Genomic DNA, 26,377 nt, shown 5'->3' with positions numbered 1-26,377 from the left:
GCGACTGAGAAAGTCTGCTTCCCAGTTTTCTACGCCCGGGATGTGAACTGCGGAGATGGTGGAGGCTGTGGCTTCCACCCACAGCAGGATCCGCCGAACTTCTTGGAAGGCTTAACGACTGCGTGTGCTGCCTTGGTGGTTGATGTACGCCACCGCCGTGGCGTTGTCCGACTGAATTCGGATCTGCCTGCCCTCCAGCCACAGCTGGAACGCCTTTAGGGCTAGATACACTGCCCTTATCTCCAGAACATTGATCTGAAGGGAGGACTCTGCCGGAGTCCAGGTTCCCTGAGCCCTGTGGTGGAGGAAGACCGCTCCCCACCCTGACAGACTCGCGTCCGTCGTGACCACAGCCCAGGATGGGGGCAGGAAGGATTTTCCCTTCGACAAAGAAGTGGGAAGAAGCCACCACTGAAGAGAGGTTTTGGCTGCCCGTGAAAGGGAGACGTTCCTGTCGAGGGACGTCGACCTCCTGTCCCATTTGCGGAGAATGTCCCATTGGAGTGGACGCATATGAAACTGCGCAAATGGAACTGCCTCCATTGCTGCCACCATCTTCCCTAGGAAGTGCATGAGGCGCCTCAAGGGGTGTGACTGGGCTCGAAGGAGAGATTGCACCCCTGTCTGTAGTGAACGCTGTTTGTCCAGCGGTAGCTTCACTATCGCTGAGAGAGTATGAAACTCCATCCCGAGGTAAGTTAGCGATTGTGTCGGTGTCAATTTTGACTTTGGGAAATTGATGATCCACCCGAACCTCTGGAGAGTCTCCAGAGCCGTGTTCAGGCTGTGTTGGCATGCCACCCGGGAGGGTGCCTTGACTAGAAGATCGTCTAAGTAAGGGATCACCGAGTGTCCCTGAGAGTGTAGGACTGCCACCACTGTTGCCATGACCTTGGTGAAGACCCGTGGGGCTGTCGCCAGGCCGAAGGGCAGTGCCACGAACTGAAGGTGTTCGTCTCCGATGGCGAAACGCAGGAAGCGCTGATGCTCTGGTGCAATCGGCACGTGGAGATAAGCATCCCTGATGTCGATTGATGCTAGGAAGTCTCCTCGGGACATCGAGGCGATGACGGAGCAGAGAGATTCCATCCGGAACCGTCTGGTTTTCACGTGTCTGTTGAGCAGTTTGAGGTCCAGAACGGGACGGAATGATCCGTCCTTTTTTGGCATCACAAACAAGTTGGAGTAAAAACCGCGACCACATTCTTGAAGGGGAACAGGGATCACCACTCCCTTCTGCCTTCAGAGTGTTCACCGCCTGAAATAGAGCATCGGCTCGCTCGGGGGGCGGAGATGTTCTGAAGAAACGAGTCGGAGGACGAGAGATGAGCTCTATCCTGTAACCGTGAGACAGAATGTCTCTCACCCATCGGTCTTGGACATGTGGCAACCAGGCGTCGCAAAAGCGGGAGAGCCTGCCACCGACCGAGGATGCGGTTTGGGGAGGCCGAAAGTCATGAGGAGGCCGCCTTGGGGGCGGTTCCTCCGGCGGTCTTTTTAGGACGTGACTTAGACCGCCATGAATCAGAGTTTCTCTGGCCCTTCTGTGGCCTGTTGGACGTGGAGAATTGAGATCTGGCTGAGGGCCGAAAGGACCGAAACCTCGGTTGTATCTTCCGTTGCTGAGGTCTGTTTGGTTTGGACTGGGGTAAGGACGAGTCCTTTCCCTTGGATTGTTTAATAATTTCATCCAATTGCTCGCCAAACAGACGGTCGCCAGAAAATGGCAAACCGGTTAAGAACTTCTTGGAAGCAGAGTCTGCCTTCCATTCACGTAGCCACATGGCCCTGCGGACTGCCACTGAATTGGCGGATGCTACCGCTGTACGGCTCGCAGAGTCCAGGACTGCGTTCATGGCGTAGGACGAAAAAGCCGACGCCTGAGAGGTTAAAGACACAACCTGCGGAGTAGAGGCACGTGTGACTGCATTAATCTCAGACAGAGAAGCTGAGATAGCTTGGAGTGCCCATACGGCTGCGAATGCCGGAGCAAAAGACGCGCCTATGGCTTCATAGATGGATTTCATGAGGAGCTCTATTTGCCTGTCAGTGGCATCCTTGAGCGATGAACCATCTGCCACTGCTACTATGGATCTAGCCGCCAGTCTAGAGACTGGAGGATCCACCTTGGGACACTGAGCCCAACCCTTAACTACGTCAGTGGGGAAGGGGTAACGTGTGTCATTAAGGCGCTTAGTAAAGCGCTTGTCCGGAAATGCTCGGTGCTTCTGGACCGCATCTCTGAAGTTGGAGTGATCGAAAAACGCACTCCGTGTACGTTTGGGAAACCTAAATTGGTGTTTCTCCTGCTGTGAAGCTGACTCCTCTATTGGTGGAGTTGGAGGAGAAAGTTCTAGCACCTGGTTGATGGACGCTATAAGGTCATTTACTATGGCGTCCCATTCGAGTGTATCCAGATTGAGAGCAACGTCAGGATCAGAGTCCTGATCTGCCACCTCCGCTTCATCCTCCAGAGAGTCCTCATGCTGAGACCCTGAGCAGTGTGATGAAGTCGAGGGAAGTTCCCAGCGAGCCAGCTTAGCCGGTCTGGGACTGCGGTCCGTGTCGGAGTCCTCACCGTGGGACCTAGGAGTCACCCCAGGAGCAGTTTGCTGCGCCGACCGAGGGGGGCCTGGGGGCAATGATTCAACAGTGCCCGGGGCCTGTGTTACCGGTCTGGACTGCAAGGCTTCTAGTATCTTAGCAGACCATCTGTCCATAGACTGAGCCATGGATTGTGAAAGTGACTCAGAAAGTTTCTCAGCCAACACTGCAAACTCTGTCCCTGCCACCTGGACAGTGGCAGCCGGTGGTTCTACCTGGGCTGAGGGTCCCACCAGTGCCTGAGGCTCCGGCTGAGTGAGTGTCACAGGAGCCGAGCATTGCACACAATGAGGGTAGGTGGAACCTGCAGGTAACATAGCCGCACAAGAGGTACAAGTTGCAAAATAAGCCTGTGCCTTGGCACCCTTGCTTTTTGCAGACGACATGCTGTTGTCTCCTCTTAGAGCAATCAGTGAGGGTATATAGCCAAAAGTAAATAATGCGGCCGAACAGAGCAAATGTATACACAATATGGATATATATATATACACTTCGGCACCCAGGGGGGCCAGCACCTGGTAACTGGTGCGGCTTACCGACCGCCCTCAGCGGTTGTGTGTCCACCAGATTCCCTGCCTGGGCCTCCCAGAGTTGTGGAGCTCTCTGAAGTTCTCCACCGGCAGCAGTGCTGATAACAATGGCTGCCAGCGTTCTCAGAGGAGGAGGGAGCCGTGGGCGTGCCTCAGAAAGTGCGGGAATCTGGTGCCCCACAGTGCTCAGTGAGGGGGGAGGAGGATACTAAGTATGCTCCAGCACTCACCGCTGACGTCCAGTCTAGCGTCCCGCCCTTACCCCTGACTGGCAGGCCCGGGGGCGGGAGTATGCGGTACTAGGCCGCAGAAGCCGGGGACTAAATTTAGTAGCGTGGCCGGCAAACAGGCGCGGTCGGCGCGGTAGTCCCGGCGACACAAAACACACAGCAGCCGCTGCAGCGTCTGTTACACAGGCGCTCTATGCGCCGTCCCCAAGGGGACACAGAGTACCTCTGAGAAGCAGGGCCTGTCCCTGACGATACCCGGTCTCCTGTCCAGCAGATTCCCTCAGGGGCTGCGGAGGGAGCCCGGTCCCAGTGCATGGTGACCGGTTAGGATCCCACTTCTCCCAGAGCCACTAAGGGATGGGGAAGGATAACGGCATGTGGCTCCAGCCTTTGTACCCGCAATGGGTACCTCAACCTTAACAGCACCGCCGACCATAGTGGGGTGAGAAGGGAGCATGCCGGGGGCCCTGGGGCCCTCTTTTCTTCCATCCGATAAAGTCAGCAGCTACTGCTGACTAAAATGTGGAGCTTGCGTGAATGTGTGCCTCCTTCAACACAAAGCATAAAAACTGATGGGCCCGTGATGCACGGGAGGGTGTATAGGCAGAGGGGAGGGGTTACACTTTTTCAAGTGTAATACTTTGTGTGGCCTCCGGAGGCAGAAGCTATACACCCCAATTGTCTGGGTCTCCCAATGGAGCGACAAAGAAATACATTTTAGATAACATTAATAAATGGCAGCTAAGCCCCATTCCCCTAAATGTTGAGTTGAGCCCCCTACTACCTTCCTGATATTGATAGGACTTTATTAACAAGTGGCAACTAATATTGTAGTGATGGAGGACAGCTTTAAGATTTGATTTTACATGTAAAAAATTTTTGAATTACTACTCCACTACGATTAAAGGTGTTGTCTGGGACTTTAAAAGGGGTATTCCCATCTCCAAGAGCCTATCCCAATATGAATAAAATGTAATAACAATAAATTTAGCAAATACCTCCAATTAGTAATGTAGCATAGTTTTCCAGATAAGTTATGTCACTTACCTCATGTGCAGGGCATTGCAGTAGCTTCGGTATCCACGGTTACGACCACTAGCATCTAACTTTCCCTATATGTGTGGCTGTAACCAGGGTGATACCTAAGCTACTGTAATACCCTGCACATGAGGTAGTTGGCGTAGCTAATCAGGAAAACTATACTACATTTCTATTTGGAGGTATTCGCTAATATTCTTATTTATTACACCTACTACATATTGGCGATAGGTTCTTAGAGAGATGGGAATACCCCTTTAACACTGATGACCTCTCTTTAAGAGATATTATTGTCTGATTGGTGGGGGTGCGACTCCCAGCACCCCTGCCGATCAGCTGTTCTTGGTGCCGCAACTGCAACTACTCAGTTGAAGCGCTGCACAGCACAGCTCCGTCAACTAAAATAGTGATTGCGGCCAGGTACTGCACATCCGCTCCCTATTGATTTGAATAGGGGCGGATGTGCTGTACCCGGCCGCAACCACTTTACTGTTGACTGGGCTGTGCAGTTCAGCTCCCCAACTGAGCAGTCCCGGCCAGCTGGGGCACCGGGAACAGCTGATCGGCGGTGTACCAGCAGTCGCACCCCCACCAATCAGACATTAATAACCTATCCTAAAGATAGGTAATCAATGTTAAAGACCCCTTTAATAGAAACCCTAAGAGTTGCATTAATGGTTCACAGGGGGTTATGGGTACTGTAATAATTACTGGGTAATGCGGACATTGCGAAGCACTAAAGTCAATAGTATTTCCAAACCAGAACTCAATTGGGTAAATCTGTCCCCAGGACCAAATGGGCTTGAACATTTTTTTTACAAGGAGCACAAACTCCCTCTTATCAGATAGTAAAGGCTCCTTGGATCCCTGAAAGGTGAAAAGGTTCTGAAATATACACAATATACTGAACTTGGGGGAGGTCTTCACAAATAACGCAAAAACAACGGAGGGTATTTGTCAAGCATTTATTTCAATTCAACAGTGCTAAAATACACACAACCCTGTCTGACGCCTCATGTCCCACACTCCTGTAGCCCCAGCGGGAAAGTACACCATGAGGAGAGAAGAAAAGAAATCATAGAGGTCAAGCGGCACTACACTTCAAATAGAGCTCCGGTGTACTCACGACAAACCACCGGTGGGACCTTGTTGTCCTCCTTCACTCCCAAGGACCAAAAATACCTTCTACCCCATGGACTTGTCTCTATAGCAGGATAATAAGACTTTGCCCCACTTTAAGTGGCCATAGAAGAAAAGCCGGGCAGATATAGGGTTACATCATTAGTCACAACCCTATCGATGGAAATATGTAAGGGACCTTCTTAAAAAGGCACTTATAAAAAAGATATTGCCCATATTGTTAGGGTCTGTATAAGACCCCCTACCACACAGTCCATAAACCGTAGCTAGCCATTTTTGCTATAAACGTTTATGCTCCTCTGAACCCCCTTGACCAATCGAATACATCAGGACTGTAGTTACGGTAAAAGCGGAGCCATATGGGTGGCAGATGGACTCTGACCTGGTGGGCAAGGGATTCCCAGTTCTACTTGGTGAAAAGTGTCACTACTTTGTAAGATATCTTTATGGATTTGGAGTTTTCCATTGTGGGTTTTAAGCAGACTAATCAATAGGAAGTATTTGGCGGCATTATTTATTGAATTTCTCCTTGTATACCCTATTACAGAATGAGCCCTTGGCCACAATTAGAGCTTTATTAAAGAGTGGTTCTTGACTTTGGATGACCGGTCCGGTGCTACTTTGCAAAGACAACGTATTGATTTTATTGGACACAGTGTAATGCCTAATCTCTCCTGTGGTGGCGCTGCGGGGAAACAGAATACTTCAAACTTTCAGGGCAATCACAGCGGATTTTTTTTTTTTGTCAAGAGATTTTTCTAACACATTAGGGATCGTGCAATGTGGAGAAACCCTTTAAGGAGTTGTACAGCCTACAAGAAATACATGACAAAGTGTGGCGAGCTGGTGCCCTTTCTGATTTTTATGTTCCCCTGACACAGTGGCAGCCTCCTCTATGGGTTGCGTTGGGTACTGCAGCTCAGCCTCAGTTTGAAAGAATAAAATTAGGAGGGGCCAAAGTTCACCAAGAAATCTTTTAAGATAGATTTAAGGGAACCGGTCACATTGTACATGTCTAATCTGTGGGCAGCACGGTATAGGGAAGGAAAAGCTGAGGAGAATGATATATTAGATTGACGCAAAAGATTCATATATCTTGTATTTTAATCATTGAAATCCCTACTGTGTGTATACATGAGTCCAGTGGGCGGTCCTACTAGTGATTGACAGCTAACTCTGCATGCAGTCATACAGGGAAGACTGTCAGTCACTGAATAGGCCCGCCCACTGGACTCATGCATAGAAACATCAATGATTTCAATGATAAAGTGCAAGCTTTACTGAAACTTTTCACACAAATATATATCAATCTGATCAGATCCTGCTGCTCTATAACATCCTGCCTACAGATCAGACACCATTTTCACGATGACAGGTTCCCTTTAAAGAGGACCAACCACCTGGATTATCATATATCAACTACAGCCAGTGCTATACTGGCGCTACCATACTGATTCTAAATATACCTTTAGTTGTGAGATCGGATGTATACTTTCTGAAATATAGGCAAGTAAAGTTTGTGAAATGCACTGTTATATGATTGATAGGTGCTGCAGAATATCTAATAGGTGGGTCGGGTTTTGCTAGTTATTCCCGCCCTGTCTGTATGCCTGTCCTACCTCCCTCTGTAATAACAGAGACAGGGGGAGAAAGAAGGGAGGAAGAACAAGCAGGCAGACAGGGGCGGAAATAACTAGCAAAACCCGACCCACCTATTAGATATTCTGTAGCTGCTATCAATCAAATAACAGTGCATTTCACAAACTTTACTTACCTGTATTTCAGAAAGTATACATCCGATCTCACAACTAAAGGTATGTATAGAATCAGCATGATGGCGCCAGTATAGCACTGACTTTAGTTTATATATGAAAATCCTGGTGGTTGGTCCTCTTTAAGTCCTTCAAGGCAATAGTAATAATTTTGTTTTTGCCTCATGGTTTAAAGATAGGGGTCAGAGTTCACATATGAAATTCACAAACACTTTCTTAAGACTACCCCTTTAAGGGGTGTCTATAGCAACAAGACACCTTTTATTCCGTATACAAAGTGACCAAGATAATTAACTGTCATCTGAGAGTCATCAGTCCTTCCCTTCTAATATATGACTGATCCTCTTTAGCTCGGAGGAGGGACGCTATGCTGGAAAGATCTGATGCTACAGAAGTTGCCATATATAAATGGCAGTAAAGCATCGGTCATGCCTCCCCTCCAAGACGTTGGCCGCTCTGATCACACATCTGCCGTTGACATTAGCACATAACGATTCCTTTTTCTAGTGGAAACAAGAAGTCAGATGAGTAATACGTTCCACGTGTAACACTTGGCAGGTTTTAACATTAAAGGTCGCGGAAACAAGCAAAACAGTCAGATACCGTGAATCCTCCCAAAAATCTGATTAGTACAGAGCGCAGGAAAATGAAGTTGCTAGGCAACACATCCCTGCCTGTGCTCTAGGCACGCCCCCCGGCTTCCTTATTAATCAGATTCCCATACATTTTAGTCATAGGAACTCTTTAAGAAGCAGAAACTCTTCCTCCATCTTATATGTGCATTTAAGAAAAAAAAAATAAAAAATATATATATCCTAAAGAAATGAACCGGCTAATGGTAAACCCACTAGGGCAGTACTAATAAGGCACTCTGCAAACTTCTGTTATCATTGTGGGTCAGACGTACTGATACATGGGCGTTTAAGCTCCTTATCTGAATATACTGTCCAGCATGGCCCTGAGAGGCTTGTTTGATTGTATCCATTATATACAACACTATTGGGATATGTAAATCTATTATACATGGAGAGGATTTACTGCATACGCCTGGTGGCGGAACAGACTGCGCCGTCCTTTCTACTCACCGGCAGGATTTATACGGTCAGGGGAATGCAACATTTTCCTTAATCCCCTCTAGTTAATGGGGCTTTGGAAGACCTTATAAAAGCTAAATTTAATAAAATGTCATGTGGGGATTGTGATTGCCCAATAAATCATCTCATTCGAGTACAGATTCTACTGGTGAAGGGTAAAAAGGTCAGAGGTTATATGAGATTAGACAGGGGGGGGGGTCCTAGTATTTTCGCTCCCCTAAAATCAGCACCATTCTTGTAACTCAACCTCATTCACTTAAAGAGGACCAACCACCAGAATGTTCCTAAATAAACTAAAGCCAGTGCTATACTGGTGCTATTATGCTGATTCTATACATACCTATAGTTGTGAGATTGGATGTATAGCTTCTGAAATATAGGCAAGTAAAGTTTGCAAAATGCACTGTTATTTGATTGATAGGTGCTGCAGAATATCTAATAGGTGGGTCGGGGTTTGCTAGTTATTCCCGCCCCTGTCTGCCTGCCCGTCTTTCCTCCCTCTGTCTATGTTATTACAGAAGCAGGAAGGAGGGAGGAAGCACAGGGGGAGGAAGAAAAAAGGAGATAGTTAGCGGAGGGAATAACTAGCAAAATCCGACCCACCTATTTTCTGTAGCTCCTATCAATCAAATAACAGTGAATTTCACTAACTTTACTTTCCTGTATTTTAGAAACTATACATCTGATCTCAGAACTATAGGTATGTATAGAATCAGCATGATAGCGCCAGTATAGAACTGGCTTTAGTTTATATATGAAAATCCTGGTGGTTGGTCCTCTTTAAAATAATGCAATACCAAACATCGCCTGTTGACAAGAGTGGAAATTAAAATAAATATATATATAAAAAAATAGGTTCTCCTCTGCCACCAATTTATGTAATGTTGCATGCCTCAAAGAGCAGTAAAACATAATGGCTACTAGTCAAACCAAAAACAGCTGTTATTGGATGGGTTAGGTTTTAAGTTTGGATTTGGAAAGGAGTTTAAAGGATTTATCCCAAAGTTCATGAAATTAAACGAACTGCAAAAAATGACTGCTCCATTAAGGGTCTGAATGTGCTTAAAAAAAAATAAATAAAGGCCAAATAGTTTATGCTCCTCTGTCCCGATGCCCAGGTCCCCAGCCAGTCTCCTCTTCTGACACGTCCGCAATAGTGATGCATTGGTCACTTATTACCTGCAGCAATCACAGACTGAAGCTGCTAGAAAAGTAAGGAGGGACCCACAGGACGACCTGGGTAGCGGTAAGCAGTTGAGTTTTTGTTTTTTTTAAAGGAACCCGTCACTGGACTCACACTGCCCAAAGCACATGTAGCATGAATCAGTCTGGCGGCACAAATGCAATCAGATATATTTTTCTTCAAAGCGCTCCAGAAAAAAAACTGAATAGCCGGCTAGAACTAGGTAGAGGCCTGACTACTTTGGTGTAGCCCGTGAATGACTTGGAGTGAGTGACCTGTCAATCAATTGGATCAGTGTGAGAAGAATGATCGAAAGGTTGCTACTGAAATAAATCCCGATACACTGTGCAGAACTGGAGGTTTTCTTTCTTTGTTTTTCCAACCTTTTCGGATCTACATAAGCATATCCCTTAAAAAAAAAAAAAGAAAACAAAGTACCAATGACATGAAGTCCACCCAAAAGTCTGTCTTTAATCTAAGGTCGTTAGCATTTAAAGTAATACTTGCGGATTGCGTTCATGGTGGATAAAAGCCGATCGTTTCTCTTATGTTGGGACTTGCTTGGTGCAAGTCCAGATGTTCCAAGGGTGAAAAGTAAAGCGATGGCGTGCCGGCAGATGCAAAGAACGGGACGGGTGCAAGAGCCGCCTCCCAAAATGATTGGTAAAGTAATAATGGCCAAGACATGACCGCCTGAACTAGGCTCCGTTTTTCAATTAAGGAGGTGAATGTGTAAGATATGCAAGAAAGCTCAGAGGTGCCAGCCCAAGCTGTAGAACTGGCAACAGAGAGTCCTGTAGGCAAAGCAAGGAGCAAGACAACATCTTATCAACCCCCCCAACTCCCATAATTTATGGGCTGGGCTTTGGTTGTGGTCGGTGGGCTCGTAAGCTCTGCACCCCTACATACTACCCTTGGAGAATGGACAAACTTAAGACGTCTCCTTCACGCAGCCCTACACAAGTGACATCGTAGGGTGGGGCCGGCACAAGATCAGCTCCCGACGCTGCTTTCTTGCTAGCCCCATGGTCTGTGCTCCGCTGCTAGGTCCGGGGCAGGCGGCACATCTCACACTGGTCCGTCCCAGCCTGGTTCATGAAGGTGCAGTGCTGACATGACCACATCGACGTTGATGAGGCAGCATGCGTGGATCCTCCAATTGCCCCGTAATCTTGAAGCTCTGATGGTTGTACCCCAACTGTGCCTAAGGAAAGAAACAACACTTTATTCATAAGGACTGGAAAACGCAATGCATGGATAAGAATTGAGACTGGCATATATTATGAAGCATGCATGTCCCACTAAGTGCCAGACGTGGCCGCCACAGTTCATGAGCGAGTGAGATCTATTAATACACTACATAACGAGAAACAAATGTGTGACGGATATTCGCAGCATCTGTACGGACGCCAATCGTCTTGTTCATCGCTTCGTTCAGAGCCGCCAAAAATTCCTTTACTGTCATCACTGCTCATCCCACAGTCTATTCTCATCTGTCTGTATCCTCACAGAAGTGGCTGGTGATTTAGGACAACTGGTATCGCCTATACAATATCGGAAAAGGATTGCAGGTTCTTTACAATGTTGCTTCAAGATACTTGAAGAATTCTACCAAGTTCAGATCCCATTTTAGAAACTGATGATGGTCACATCAAGAGGAACCCACTTGCCTGCACTGCAGTGCGATTCCACATGAATCATTCTGTAAGTTAATAAACTGTTGCTCCCTGGTGTCAGTGTATTAGCTCTATGATTCTGCAGTATATACCATGTGTAGCACTCTCCCATATATATAGAATGCTGCATTCTCTGGACACTTCAATATAGAGGTGGCTACTTAAGTTAAAGTTGTTTCTCTGCCTACTGGCATCCCCGATGGCTCTTCTCATAGAATGGTAGAGTACGAAGGGACCTCAAGGGCCTTCGGCCCAACCCCAAGAGTGCAGGTTTTCTGATTAGAAAGCCCAGTGAGAAAGAAAGTGCAGCATGTCGTATGCAGGACCATGCACCAGGCCTACTAATAAGAGGAGGAAGTGGTTTGCAGGGTTCTGGTCCGGTGGCTAATCTTGTACCAACATAGCCGCCGGGCCAAGATCCTGTGAATATTTTTTATCAACTTAAGTGGTCATTAGCAGTGTATGGTATATGGTAGGTTATAGAAGAGAATGAATGATGCGTGGTCAGCTCTTTTCGGAAAGTCAGACCTCAGAGTTGATAGCATATCTGGTAGGTATATTATATGTACCTTTGCAATACTTAGGGGTACTTCTCACATAGAGAGATCGCTGCTGAGTCACAGTTTTTGTGACGCACCAGTGACCTCATCAGCGATCTCGCTATGTGTGACACTAAGCAGCGACCTGGCCCCTGCTGTGAGATCGCTGATCATTACACACAGTGCTGGTTCATTTTTTGCTCGTTGCTCTCCCGCTGTGAAGCACACATCGCTGTGTTTGACAGCGAGAGAGCAAAGATCTGAATGTGCAGGGAGCCGGCGTCTGGAAGCTGCGTACGCTGGTAACCAAGGTACACATCGGGTAACCAAGCGAAGTGCTTTGCTTGGCTACCCGATATTTACCTTGGTTACTAGCGTACGCCGCTCTCAGGCTGCCAGTGCTGGCTCCCTGCAAACGTAGCCAGAGTACACATCGGGTAACTAAGTGAAGTGCTTTGCTTAGTAACCCGATGTGTACCCTGGCTATGAGTGCAGGGAGCCAGCGCTAAGCGGTGCGTGCTGGTAACCAGGGTACATATCGGGTAGCCAAGCAAAGCATTTGGCTTAGTTAGCCGATATTCACCTTGGTTACCAAGCGCAGCATCTATTCCACGAGTCGCTGCGGGCTGGTGGCTGGTCACTGGTGAGATCTGCCTGATTGACAGCTCACCAGCGACCATGTAGCGACGCACCAGCGATCCTGACCAGGTCATATCTTGGTCGGAATCGCTGGTACGTCGTTTAGTGAGACTGTACCCTAAGATTTCGGAGCGAATGGTTACACTTTTTATTTTGTGGCACTTACTGCACAACTGCTCGATTGTCGCCCACTGCTCTGATTTCTTCCACGTCTGAGCAAGGTCTTCATTCCGGGTTCTCACAGCATCCAAGAGCAAGCTAATACTATCCTGCAGGTAGAAACAGACATGAATTAAAGGAGCACGCCATTTTATAGGTCAGCTGTGTGTTGCTGTGCAGTGAATGTAATCTATTTCTCCTTCTTATCAGTCATTTCAGGGAAGGAGGAGACAGACTGGAAAGATGCAATAAATCTTCAATGATGGTCTAAAACTTCAAAGGGCCTGACCACCAGGCGAACAAGGACATCCCAGCTGCTATGCACATGCCCTATAAGCATAAAATGATCTCCTTGCCTATAAAATAGGGACTGGTCCCCCGCCAGTGTCACAGGCTGCCAACAACGAGCGTGAAAGGGAGGCTCTCTGGCCCAGCACAGACATCTGTGAATGATATCTCACAACTGGGACTCCTGGTGGAGGAGAAGCAAGTGCAGAGGAGACACCAGCAGCGAGAGACAGCGGATCACACACCAGCACAGACAATGGTCATTGCTAAGGCTGCAGCTTACAACGCCATGGCAGCACCCGGGTGTACTTATTATAGATTCCTTTCTTAATGTGTGTTTAATCTGGGTTCAATAGTTTAGCCACAACATTAAAGCCACATGACAAATAATGTGTGGGATCCCCTGTACAGATCAGCCCAGAAGATATCATGTACCTTTAATCACATGTTCACACAAGTGACCCGAGTTCTTCTTAGCCCATTCCTCCTATTACATGATTGATCTTTTAGCCTGATCGTAGGATTTCTCGCTCGTACATGTGCTGCGCAGCTGTATACGGCCAACGCTTACCTCCTACTGTCCTAACCAGTTATGAGACATGATCCTGTACTTACCCCAACATTGTGAAGGCCAAAATATCGCCATTTATTGGAAACCGGGAGAGAAACCAGACGCAGCCATACACAAAACGTCTAGTTATGCCCACTACATAGGGTGACCGAATGGAAAATCCTAATCCACTTTATATTAAATTTATAATTAGCACAAAAAAAAGAATCCCAGTAAAAATAATAAAATATTCACCTCTCCAATCCCCTGCCACCGCTTCTCTAGTCCCCAGCAATGACATGTCGTGTTGACAAGCGAGTGCTGCACTAATGAGGTCACTGCAGAGGGCAGATGTCATCTCTGGTGTCAGGAGAACAGAGACTGGCGGAAAACAGGGGAATGGCAGGGAATGGGAAGACCCTCGTAAGCCATCTGTGGAGTTTAAAGTCTTCTTACAATGATCGTCTAATGAGGGATACTGACATGACGACTTCTGATATAGATCTCCTTCGTGGCTCCAAAACACCAAAAATAATTAAGGGTTTTCCTTCCACTTCGCTTCCACATGGAGAGGCGAGTGGGATAGGCAATGTCCCACGTAAGGATATCTCCCAGGACACATGCGCCCATGAGATCGGCAGGTGTCTCGCACGGCTCCTATATTAATCAATGGGACAGGTGAACAATATGTATTGATCGTGCATTTGTCCCGACAAGGATCAGCAGATGTGACGTCCCTGACCCCACTCAGCACTCGATAAAAAAGTGAGCGGAGAAGGAAAACCCTTTCATGTTCCCGCAGACACAAGTCACTATTCACATAAGGCCTCCGTGACCAAAGGGCACCTGTCAGGAATCAGAATAGAACATTATCCCTCAGTAGTGGAGCCTCGAACCCTTTTAAGATCTCCCTAAAAGGTAGAAGTTCTCGTAAAGCTCTTAGATGCCAGCTTCCAATATACAGAGGAGGAAGAAGACGACGGAGGCGCTCAGTCACTATTTGTGCATATAGAGATCACCCGACGTTGACTTTTATGCAAGCAGCAGGATGGGAAGATGGCGGCTCCATAAGATTATTGCCACTCGTCATCTTGGGGGGGTGGGGAGGGCTGCCTCTGCTCCCACTGCCAGTATTTTGGATATTCACACTAATATTTTGTGTCAAACAGATTTAAAGAAGGGAATTTTGTTTACTTACCGTAAATTCCTTTTCTTCTAGCTCCTATTGGGAGACCCAGACAATTGGGTGTATAGCTACTGCCTCCGGAGGCCACACAAAGTATTACACTTTAAAAAGTGTAACCCCCTCCCCCTCTGCCTATACACCCCCCCGTGCATCACGGGCTCCTCAGTTTTGGTGCAAAAGCAGGAAGGAGGAAACTTATAAATTGGTCTAAGGTAAATTCAATCCGAAGGCTGTTCGGAGAACTGAAAACCATGAACCAAAAGAACAATTCAACATGAACAACATGTGTACACAAAAAAATAAACAGCCCGAAGGGAACAGGGGCGGGTGCTGGGTCTCCCAATAGAAGCTAGAAGAAAAGGAATTTACGGTAAGTAAACAAAATTCCCTTCTTCTTTGTCGCTCCATTGGGAGACCCAGACAATTGGGACGTCCAAAAGCAGTCCCTGGGTGGGTAAAAGAATACCCTGATAAAAAGAGCCGACAACGGCCCTCCTCTTACAGGTGGGAAACCGCCGCCTGAAGGACTCGCCTACCTAGACTGGCATCCACCGAAGCATAGGTATGCACCTGATAGTGTTTCGTGAAAGTGTGCAGACTAGACCAGATAGCCGCCTGACACACCTGCTGAGCCGTAGCCCAGTGTCTCAATGCCCAAGACGCCCCTACGGCTCTGGTAGAATGGGCTTTTAGCCCTGAAGGAATCGGAAGCCCTGAAGAACGGTAGGCTTCAACAATCGGTTCCTTGATCCACCTAGCCAAGGTTGACTTGGAAGCCTGCGACCCCTTACGCTGGCCAGCGACAAGAACAAAGAGCGCATCAGAACGGCGCAGTGGCGCCGTGCGAGACACGTAGATCCGGATTGTTCTCACTAGATCTAACAAATGCAAATCCTTTTCACATTGGTGAATTGGATGAGGGCAAAAAGAAGGTAAGGAGATCTCCTGATTGAGATGAAAAGGGGACACCACCTTAGGGAGAAAGTCCGGGACCGGACGCAGAACCACCTTATCCTGGTGAAATACCAGGAAGGGGGCTTTGCATGACAACGCTGCAAGCTCTGACACTCTTTGGAGTGATGTAACTGCCACTAGAAATGCCACCTTCTGCGAAAGACGTGATAGAGAAACATCCCGCAGCGGCTCAAAGGTGGTCTTCTGAAGAGCCCGTAGAACCCTGTTGAGATCCCAGGGTTCCAGCGGCCGCTTGTAAGGTGTGACTATGTGGCAAACTCCCTGCAGGAACGTGCGGACCTGCGGAAACCTGGCTAGACGCTTTTGAAAAAAACACGGAAAGCGCCGATACTTGTCCCTTGAGAGAGCCGAGAGACAAACCCTTGTCCCTTCCGGATTGAAGGAAGGAATGAAACGTGGGTAAGGCAAACGGCCGGGGGGTAAACCCCTTATCAGGGCACCAGGCTAAGGAGATCCTCCAAGTCCTGTGATAGATCTTGGCTGACGTTGGTTTCCTGCCCTGTCTCATAGTGGTAATGACCTCTTGAGATAACCCTGAGGACGCTAGGAGCCGGGACTCAATGGCCACATAGTCAGGTTGAGGGCCGCAGAATTCAGATGGAAAAATGGCCCTTGAGACAGCAAGTCTGGTCTGCCTGGGAGCGCCCACGGTTGACCCACCGTGAGGTGCCACAGGTCCGGGAACCACGACCTCCTCGGCCACTCTGGAGCGACGAGGATGGCGTGGCGGCAGCCGGACCTGATCTTGCGCAACCTCTGGGCAGAATTGCCAGAGGAACGCCTTTAGGGCTAGATACACTGCCCTTATCTCCAGACCATTGATCTGAAGGGAGGACTCTGTCGGAGTCCAGGTTCCCTGAGCCTTGTGGTGGAGAAAAACCGCTCCCCACCCTGACAGACTCGTGTCCATCGAGACCACAGCCCAGGATGGGGGCAGGAAAGATTTTCCCTTCGACAGAGAAGAAGGAAGAAGCCACCACTGAAGAGAGGTCTTGGCTGCCAGAGAAAGAGAGACGTTCCTGTCTAAGGATGTCGACCTCTTGTCCCATTTGCGGAGAATGTCCCATTGGAGTGGACGCAGATGAATCTGCGCAAAGGGAACTGCCTCCATTGCTGCCTCCATCTTCCCCAGGAAGTGCATGAGGCGCCTCAAGGGGTGTGACTGGGCCCGAAGGAGAGATTGCACCCCTGTTTGCAGCGAACGCTGTTTGTCCAGCGGTAGCTTGACTATCGCTGAGAGAGTATGAAACTCCATCCCGAGGCAATTCAGTGATTGGGTCGGATTCCATTTTGACTTTGGGAAATTGCTGATCCACCCGAATCTCTGGAGTCTCCAGAGCAACGGTCAGACTGTGTTGACATGCCACCCGGGAGGGTGCCTTGACTAGGAGATCGTCTAAGTACGGGATCACCGAGTGGCCTTGAGAGTGTAGGACTGCCACAACGGATGCCTTGACCTTGGTGAAGACCCGTGGGGCTGTCGCCAGGCCGAAAGGCAGTGCCACAACTGAAGGTGTTCGTCCAATGGCGAAACGCAGGAAGCGTTGATGCTCTGGAGCGATCGGCACATGGAGATAGGCATCCCTGATGTCGATTGATGCTAGGAAGTCTCCTTGAGACATCGAAGCGATGACAGAGCGGAGGGATTCCATGCGAAACCGCCTGGTTCTCACATGTCTGTTGAGCAATTTGAGGTCCAAAACGGGACGGAATGAACCGTCCTTTTTTGGCACCACGAACAGGTTGGAGTAAAAATCGCGACCACGTTCCTGAAGGGGAACGGGGATCACAACTCCTTCTGTCTTCAGAGTGTCCACCGCCTGAAAAAGTGCATCGGCTCGCTCGGGGGGCGGAGATGTTCTGAAAGAAACGAGTCGGAGGACGAGAGCTGAACTCTATCCTGTAACCGTGAGACAGAATGTCTCTCACCCATCGGTCTTGGACATGTGGCCACCAGGTGACGCAAAAGCGGGAGAGCCTGCCACCGACCGAGGATGCGGCTTGGGGAGGCCGAAAGTCATGAGGAGGCCGCCTTGGAGTCGGTGCCTCCGGCGGTCTTTGGACATGACTTAGACCGACATGCAGAAGAGTTTCTCTGGCTCTTCTGTGGCCTGTTGGACGAGGAGGATTGGGATCTGGCTGAGGCCGAAAGGACCGAAACCTCGCTTGAATTTTTCGTTGCTGAGGTCTCTTTGGTTTTGGCTTGGGTAAGGACGAGTCCTTTCCCTTGGATCCAATTGCTCGCCCAACAATCGGTCGCCAGAAAAAGGCAAACCGGTCAAGAACTTCTTGGAAGCAGAGTCTGCCTTCCATTCGCGTAGCCATATGGCCCTGCTGACTGCCACCGAATTGGCGGATGCTACCGCTGTACGGCTAGTCGAGTCCAGGACAGCATTCATGGCGTAGGATGAAAATACCGACGCCTGAGAAGTCAACGACGCTACTTGCGGAGCAGAGGTACGGGTGACCGCATTAATCTCAGACAGACAAGTTGAGATAGCCTGGAGTGCCCACACTGCTGCAAAGGCTGGGGCAAAGAACGCGCCTATGGCTTCATAGATGAATTTCATCATGAGCTCTATTTGCCTGTCAGTGGCATCCTTGAGCGATGAACCATCTGCCACTGATACTACGGATCTAGCCGCCAGTCTAGAGACTGGAGGATCCACCTTGGGACATTGAACACAACCCTTAACTACGTCAGAGGGGAAGGGGTAACGTGTGTCATTAAGGCGTTTAGTAAAGTGCTTGTCCGGAAAAGCCCTGTGCTTCTGGACAGCATCCTGAAGTTAGAGTGATCGAAGAAAGCACTCCGAGTACGTTTGGGAAACCTAAACTGGTGCTTCTCCTGCTGTGAGGCCGACTCCTCTAGGTGGAGTTGGGGGAGAAAGATCTAGCACCTGGTTGATGGACGCTATAAGGTCATTTACTATGGCGTCCCCTTCAGGTGTATCAAGATTGAGAGCAACGTCAGGATCAGAGTCCTGGGCTGCGACCTCCGCCTCATCCTCTAGAAAGTCCTCAAGCTGAGACCCCGAACAGCGTGATGAAGTCGGGGAAGATTCTAAGCGAGCCCGCTTAGCCGGTCTGGGACTGCGGTCCGTGCCGGAGTCCTCCACGTAATAACTAGAGGCACCCCAGGAGCACGCTTCGTCGCAGACCGAGAGGGGCCTGGGGGCAATCCCGCAGTGCCCGGGGCCTGTGTAAGGGCCGGTCTGGACTGCAAGGCTTCTAGTATCTTAGCAGACCATTTATCCATAGACTGAGCCATGGATTGTGACAGTGACTCAGAGAGTTTCTCAGCTAAAACTGCAAACTCTGTCCCTGCCACCTGGACAGGGAAAGCCGGCGATTCTACCTGGGCCGAGGGTACCACCAGTGCCCCAGGCTCCGGCTGAGCGAGTGCCACCGGGCCCGAGCATTGCTCACAGTGAGGGTAGGTGGAACCTGCAGGTAGCATAGCCGCACAAGAGGTACAGGTTGCAAAATAACCCTGTGTCTTGGCACACTTGCTCCTTGTGAACGACATGCTGTTGTCTCCCAGGAGAGTGATCCCTGAGGGATATATAGCCACAAGCTAAGAGTACAGCTGAACCGAGAAAAAATATGCAAATATAATATATATATATATATACACAGTTCGGCACTCTAGGGGGACCAGCACCGACCGCTCAAGCGGTGTGTGGCCACCAGATTCCCTGCCTCTGGCCTTCCAGGGCTGCAGCCAGAAGTCCTCCACCGGCAGAATGTGCTTAAAACATGGCTGTCGGCGTTCACAGGGGAGGAGGGAGCCGTGGGCGTAACTAAAAAAGTGCGGGAATCTGGTGCCCCAGAGTGATTAGTGAGGGGGGAGGAGGACAGCTAAGTGTGCTCCAGCCCTCACTGTCGGCGTCAGACCGACCGTCCCGCCCTTACCCCTGACTGGCAGGCCCGGGGGCGGGAGTTTAAGGCACTAGGCCGCAAAAGCCGGGGACTAAAGTTAAAACCGCGGCCGGCAAGCAGGCGCGGTCGGCGCGGTAGTCCCGGTCTCATACCAACACCGCAGTCGCTGCAGCGTCTGAGGCCAAAGTGCTCCATGCACCGTCCCCAAGGGGACACAGAGTACCTGTAGATGCAGGGCCCTGTCCCTGATAATACTCAGTCTCCTGTCCGTCAGAATCCCACAGGGGCTGCGGAGGGAGCCCGGTCCCAGTGCCTGGATGACCGGTTAGGATCCCACTTCTCCCAGAGCCCCTAAGGGATGGGGAAGGAAAACGGCATGTGGCTCCAGCCTGTGTACCCGCAATGGGTACCTCAACCTTAACAGCACCGCCGACTTAGTGGGGTGAGAAGGGAGCATGCCGGGGGCCCTGTTATGGGCCCTCTTTTCTTCCATCCGATATAATCAGCAGCTGCTGCTGACTAAAATGGGAGCATGAGTGAATGTGTGCCTCCTTCAACACAAAGCATAAAAACTGAGGAGCCCGTGATGCACGGGGGGGGTGTATAGGCAGAGGGGGAGGGGTTACACTTTTTAAAGTGTAATACTTTGTGTGGCCTCCGGAGGCAGTAGCTATACACCCAATTGTCTGGGTCTCCCAATGGAGCGACAAAGAAAGTCTAAATTCCCAGCTCAAAGCCAAAAAGCCATTTATTGGAGCAGGTAGAGCTGTAAGATCATGTCCTTTATCTACTGTGTCAATCATAATATGGTATTCCATAAATCAAAGGTGAACTTACTGATCACTGTGGAGAACTGGGTCTGTAGAACTCAGGTCTGAATAAAGCAGAGATGTACATGCTCAGCCTCTGCTACATTCATTGTCTATGGGACTGCCGAAGAAAGTCGAGTGCAGGAGTAACTTCGACAATGAATGGAGCTGAGGTTGAGCATTTGTAGCTCTATGCGTTTTAAGACAGGGCTCTGAAGGGCAAGTTTCTTGTAATAAGCACCATTCTCAGGATGGCTGGGCGGTCTAAGGCCGGTTTCACAAAGCCGGCATTATGCCGCTTTACCGGATCCATCACACTCCAGTACAGTGCAATACAGTACAATGGCATTGCGACAACCTCCGGTCACATGCTCCAGTTACAAGACAGCATGTGACTGGAGCTTGCCGCGATGCCATTGTACTGTATTGCACTGTACTGGAGTGTGACGGATACGGCAAATCAGCGAAATGCCGGATGTGTGAAACCGGCCTAAGTGTTCAGACTCCCAGGGAACAAACATATCTATACGGCAGTATACACACAGTGTGGACAAGTGGGGGCAGCACATGACACACAGGGTTGGCTCTAAGAGACAACCAGTGGCTCTTAGGCTCGTAATATCAACCAGTACTATAGCTAGGCGTATAAATAAGGGGAGGTTTGGGAAGGAGATATAAATGGGGGGAGGCTTTGGGAAGGGACATAAACAGGGGGAGGTATGGGAAGGGGCTAAAATAGGGGGAAGGGATATAAATAGGAGAGGGGAAATAAATAGGAGAGGTATGGAGAAGCATTATAAATAGGGGAGGTTTGGGGAAGGGCTATAAGTAAGGGGAGGTTTGGGAAAGGGATATAAATAGGGAGAAGTTTGGAGAAGGGATATCAATTGGGGGAAGTTTGGGGAGTGATATAAATAGGGAGGTTTAGGGAGAGGATACAAATAGGTGGAGGTTTGGGAAAGGATATAGATAGGGGAAGGGATCTAGACTGGGAGGTTTAAGACGAAGGGAATATAATCTACTCACCTGTAGCGGCATCACATCATTGGTGACTAAGAAGAGAAGTAGATGGAAATCGGAGATGATCTCAAGGAAGATGGATGATGGATTCTGGGAGAAATACGTTGCCAAGCTATGGAAATCCTGCACATCAATAAAAAAAAAAAAAAAGAAAACTCATCAACAACTTCAGAAATTTAGGGATTAGAGAGATCATTATACGGATAACAACAATGATGGAACTACAAGCAAATAGGGGAGGTGCCGTTTAATGGGGGCACTTTGCAGGGTGATGGCACTAATGCAGAACATCTTACATAACAGGGGCTGTGCAGTCCAATCTGCGCGGACATTCAGTTGTGGCTGTGTCTGGTACTGTCGCTTAGTACCATTCAAGCAACACCAAGAGTAACACAAATGTTCAAGTCAGACTTGACAGAGCTACTTTGTAAGTTGATGTCTGAGCCTCATTATTCAATTCTCACCACTGTCATTTTGAAGTCTGGAACGAGTCAACGGATCCCGGTGATTCCGAAACACTTTTTTTGTGACATATTGTACTTCATGATAGTAATAAATTTGCTCAATATTATTAGTGTTTATTTATGAAAATATGGAAAAAAACTTTAAAACAAAAGTCAATTTTCAAACTTTGAATTTTTATGCCCTTAAACCAGAGCCTATGGCTGGGTCTAACAGACCTCCATACCTGGCACACCAGGAGGTCATTATTTGACCTACGGGTGCCATGACAACCATCGGCTCCACATGTTTTCGTTGTCGGGGGTGCTGATGGGGGTGAGAGAGAGCTCCCTCTCAGAATCTTCTAAATGCTGCGATTGCTATTGATCACGGCATCTAGAGGGTTAATCAGCAAGGGACAGCGTGCACGCCGGCACTGGCCTTTACTTCAGGAGCTTGGCTGTCGGCTGAGCTGAGCTCTGGCGGTGATTGTGCGGGAAGTGAGGATATTTCTGCACATCCCACTGGGTCATGCTGTGACCGGTCAGTCAGATTGACTGACATTACAGGGATCAGAGAACTGGGAGCACTAGAATTGGTCCTCGCATCTCTTGCCATGCCGGTCAGCTGTCAGTGACCACTGTCAGTATGTAGCTGTCACTGTGCGTTTTCATACAGCAACAATTTTCATCCATGACGTACATAGGTCATTATGGGGCTAAAGGCTATCCAGGATTATAAAAAGATGGCTGACATCTTCCAAAAACTGCATCAACGATAACCATAGGTTGTCTGGTATTACAGCTCATCTCCATTCACTTCAACAGAGCTAAGCTCTATCCCAGACACATCCAAAAAATGGGTGGCTCTGTTTTTGGACCACCACCTCAAGATTAAAAGCCACCTCTCGATTTCTATGACCTGTTGAATGATCTCTCAACTGCTTTGTGACCGGTAATATTCTTAGTCATTTACAGTAGGTGGTACATTATATCAGTGACTGCTGTGAAGCTGCAATATCAAAACTCCATATAGACAAGGGGGAAGGGGGGTTAAAAAACGGATTTTTGTGTACTCACCGTAAAATCGTTTTCTCTTAGCCATCATTGGGGGACACAGGACCATGGGTGTTATGCTGCCTATCCATAGGAGGACACTAAGTAGATGCAAAAACATAGCTCCTCCTCTGCACTATACACCCCCTGGCCGGGCCAGGCAAGCTCAGTTTTAGTACACAAGCAGTAGGAGAAAAAAAACAGTAAAAACTTCTCAACAGAGGAACATGAGAAAAAAAGAGTCATAACCAAATAAGGTACTGAGAGAACCAAGGCCCAACAGGGCAACAGGGTGGGTGCTGTGTCCCCCAATGATGACTAAGAGAAAGAAGGGAATTTTGTTACTTACCGTAAATTCCTTTTCTTCTAGCTCCTATTGGGAGACCCAGACGATTGGGTGTATAGCTACTGCCTCCGGAGGCCACACAAAGCATTACACTAAAAAGTGTAAGGCCCCTCCCCTTCTGGCTATACACCCCCAGTGGGATCACTGGCTCACCAGTTTTAGTGCAAAAGCAAGAAGGAGGAAAGCCAATAACTGGTTTAAACAAATTCACTCCGAAGTAACATCGGAGAACTGAAAACCATTCAACATGAACAACATGTGTACCCGAAAACAACCAAAAATCCCGAAGGACAACAGGGCGGGTGCTGGGTCTCCCAATAGGAGCTAGAAGAAAAGGAATTTACGGTAAGTAACAAAATTCCCTTCTTCTTCGGCGCTCCATTGGGAGACCCAGACGATTGGGACGTCCAAAAGCTGTCCCTGGGTGGGTAAAGAAATACCTCATGTTAGAGCTGCAAGACAGCCTTCCCCTACGGGGAGGCAACTGCCGCCTGCAGGACTCTTCTACCTAGGCTGGCGTCCGCCGAAGCATAGGTATGCACCTGATAATGTTTGGTGAAAGTGTGCAGACTCGACCAGGTAGCTGCCTGGCACACCTGTTGAGCCGTAGCCTGGTGCCGTAATGCCCAGGACGCACCCACGGCTCTGGTAGAATGGGCCTTCAGCCCTGATGAAACCGGAAGCCCAGTAGAACGGTAGGCTTCAAGGATTGGTTCCTTGATCCATTGAGCCAGGGTGGATGTTGCAGCCTGCGATCCCTTGCGCTGACCAGTGACAAGGACAAAGAGTGCATCCGAGCGGCGCAGGAGCGCCGTGCGGGAATGTAGATTCTGGGTGCTCTACACCAGATCCAACAATGCAAAGCCATTACATATCGATGAAATGGATAAAAGGAAGGCAAGGAGATATCCTGATTGTGATAAAAAGGGGATACCACCTTAGGGAGAAACTCTGGGATCGGACGCAGCACTACCTTATCTTGGTGAACACCAGGAAGGGAGCTCTGGATGACCGCGCTGCTAGTTCTGACACTCTCCGAAGAGACGTGACCGCTACCAGAAAGGCCACTTTCTGTGAAAGTCGAGAAAGTGAAAACAACCCTCAGAGGCTCGAAGGGCGGCTCCTAGAGAGCAATTAATACCCTGTGCAGATCCCATGGGTCTGACGGCCTCTTGTACGGAGGGACAATGTGATAATCCCCCTGCAGGAACGTGCGTACCTGAGGAAGTCGTACTAGGCGCTTCTGAAAGAATACCGACAGCGCTGCGACTTGTCCTTTAAGGGAGCCGAGCGACAAAACTTTTCCCAATCCAGATGCAGGAAGGGGGAAAAAAGGAGACAATGCAAATGGCCAGGGAGACACTCCCTAAGCAGAGCACCAAGATAAGAATAACTTCCACGTCTTGTGGGAGATTTTGGCAGACGTCGGCTTCCTAGCCCGTCTCATGGTGGCAATGACGTCTTGAGATAATCCTGAAGACGCTAGGATCTCGGACTCGATGGCCACACAGTCCGGATCAGGGCCGTAGAATTCAGTGGAAAGAACGGCCCTTGGGACAGTAAGTCTGGCCGGTCTGAGAGTGCCCACGGTTGGCCGACCGTGAGATGCCACAGATCCGGGACCACGACCTCCTCGGTCAGTCTGGGACGACGAGGATGGCGCGGCGGCAAGCGGAGCTGAGCTTGCGTAGCACTCTGGGCAACAGTGCCAGAGTAGGAAACACATAGGGTAGCTGGAACTGCGACCAATCCTGAACTAGGGCGCCTGCCGCCAGAGCTCTTTGCTCGAGAGACCGCGCCATGAAAATCGGGACCTTGTTGTTGTGCCGAGACGCCATTAGGTCGACGTCCGGCATCCTCCAGCGGCTACAGATTTCCTGACACCATACTGGGTGCAGAGGCCATTCCCCTGCGTCCATGCCCAGGCGACTGAGGAAGTCTGCTTCCCAATTTTCTACGCCCGGGATGTGAACTGCGGATATGGTGGATGCTCTGTCCCCCACCCACATCAGAATCCGCCGGATTGCCTGGTAGGCTTGGCGATGCGTGTTCCGCCGTGGTGGGCGATGTCTGCCACCGCTGTGGAATTGTCCGACTGAATTCTGATCTGTTTTCCTTCCAGCCACTGCTGGAAGGCTTGCAGGGCAAGATGCACTGCCCAGATTTCCAGAACATTGATCTGAAGGATGGACTCCTCTGGAGAGAGTCCTTGACCGTCTGAGAAGGGAAACGTTCCTTTCTAGGGACGTCGACTCCCCCACCCATTGGCAAAGCATGTCCCATTGAAGTGGACGCAGTGAAACTGCGCGAAAGTGACTGCCTCTGCATGAGGCGTCTTAAGGGGTGTGACTGGCCTTGAAGGAGAGACTGCACCCCCGTCTGTAGTGAACGCTGCTTGTCCAGCGGAAGCTTCACTATCGCTGAGGGAGTGTGAAACTCCATGCCCAGATATGTCAGCGATTGGGTCGGTGCCCGATGTAACCTTGAAAAGTTGATGATCCACCCGAAACTCTGGAGAGTCTCCAGCGCCACGTTCAGGCTGTGTCGGCATGCCTCTTGAGAGGGTGCCTTGACAAGTGGATCGTCCAGTAAGGATCACAGAGTGACCCTGAGAGTGCAGGACTGCTCCCACTGCTGCCCTGAACTTGGTGAAAACCCGTAGGGCTGTCGCCAGACCGAAGGGCATGGCTACGCACTGAAGATGCTCGTCTTCAATAACGAAACGTAGCAAACGCTGGTGCTCTGGAGCAATCGGCACGAGGAGATAAGCATCCTGATGTCTATTGATGCTAGGAAAATCTCCTTGAGACATTGAGGCAATGACGGAGCGGAGGGTTACATCCGGAACCGCCTGGCCTTCACGTGCTTGGTGAGCAGTTTTAGGTCCAGAACGGAACGGAAAAAGCCACCCTTTTTTGGCACCCCAATAAGATTGGAGGAAAAAATCGTGGGGGGGGGGGGGGAAGTTCTGAAGAATCGAGCCGGAGGACGAGAACAGAACTCTATCCTGTACACGTGAGACACAATGTCTCTCACCCACCGGTCTGTGACCTGTGGCAGCTAAATGTACCCAGAAGCGGGAGATTCTGCCACCAACCGCGGATGCGGGGAGAGAGAGCTGAAATACATGAGGAGATCGCCTTGGTAGCGGTTCCTCCTGCTGCCTTCCTTGGGCGTGAATGAGCCCGGCCGGAATCTGAGCCCCTCTGAGCCTTTTGAGC

General features: G+C 49.4%; 1 protein-coding gene across 1 annotated transcript in view; it reads right to left on the bottom strand.

Annotated features, from left to right (window-relative positions):
- Positions 1-9,945: 9,945 nt before the first annotated feature.
- The window catches only part of NPLOC4 (NPL4 homolog, ubiquitin recognition factor), a 131,192-nt gene continuing 114,760 nt past the window's right edge, over positions 9,946-26,377 (bottom strand). The window contains exons 15-17 of the mRNA XM_075350695.1: positions 21,321-21,437; positions 12,612-12,714; positions 9,946-10,795 (exon numbers count right to left, since the gene is read on the bottom strand). Of these exons, the coding sequence (XP_075206810.1) occupies positions 10,635-10,795; positions 12,612-12,714; positions 21,321-21,437 (381 nt within the window). The 3' untranslated portion in view covers positions 9,946-10,634. The remainder of the gene's footprint in view (positions 10,796-12,611; positions 12,715-21,320; positions 21,438-26,377) is intronic.

The sequence above is a fragment of the Anomaloglossus baeobatrachus genome, chromosome 5, assembly GCF_048569485.1.
Source record: "Anomaloglossus baeobatrachus isolate aAnoBae1 chromosome 5, aAnoBae1.hap1, whole genome shotgun sequence".
NCBI classification, from domain to species: domain Eukaryota; kingdom Metazoa; phylum Chordata; class Amphibia; order Anura; family Aromobatidae; genus Anomaloglossus; species Anomaloglossus baeobatrachus.
This window is presented reverse-complemented; position numbering and strand designations above follow the sequence as displayed.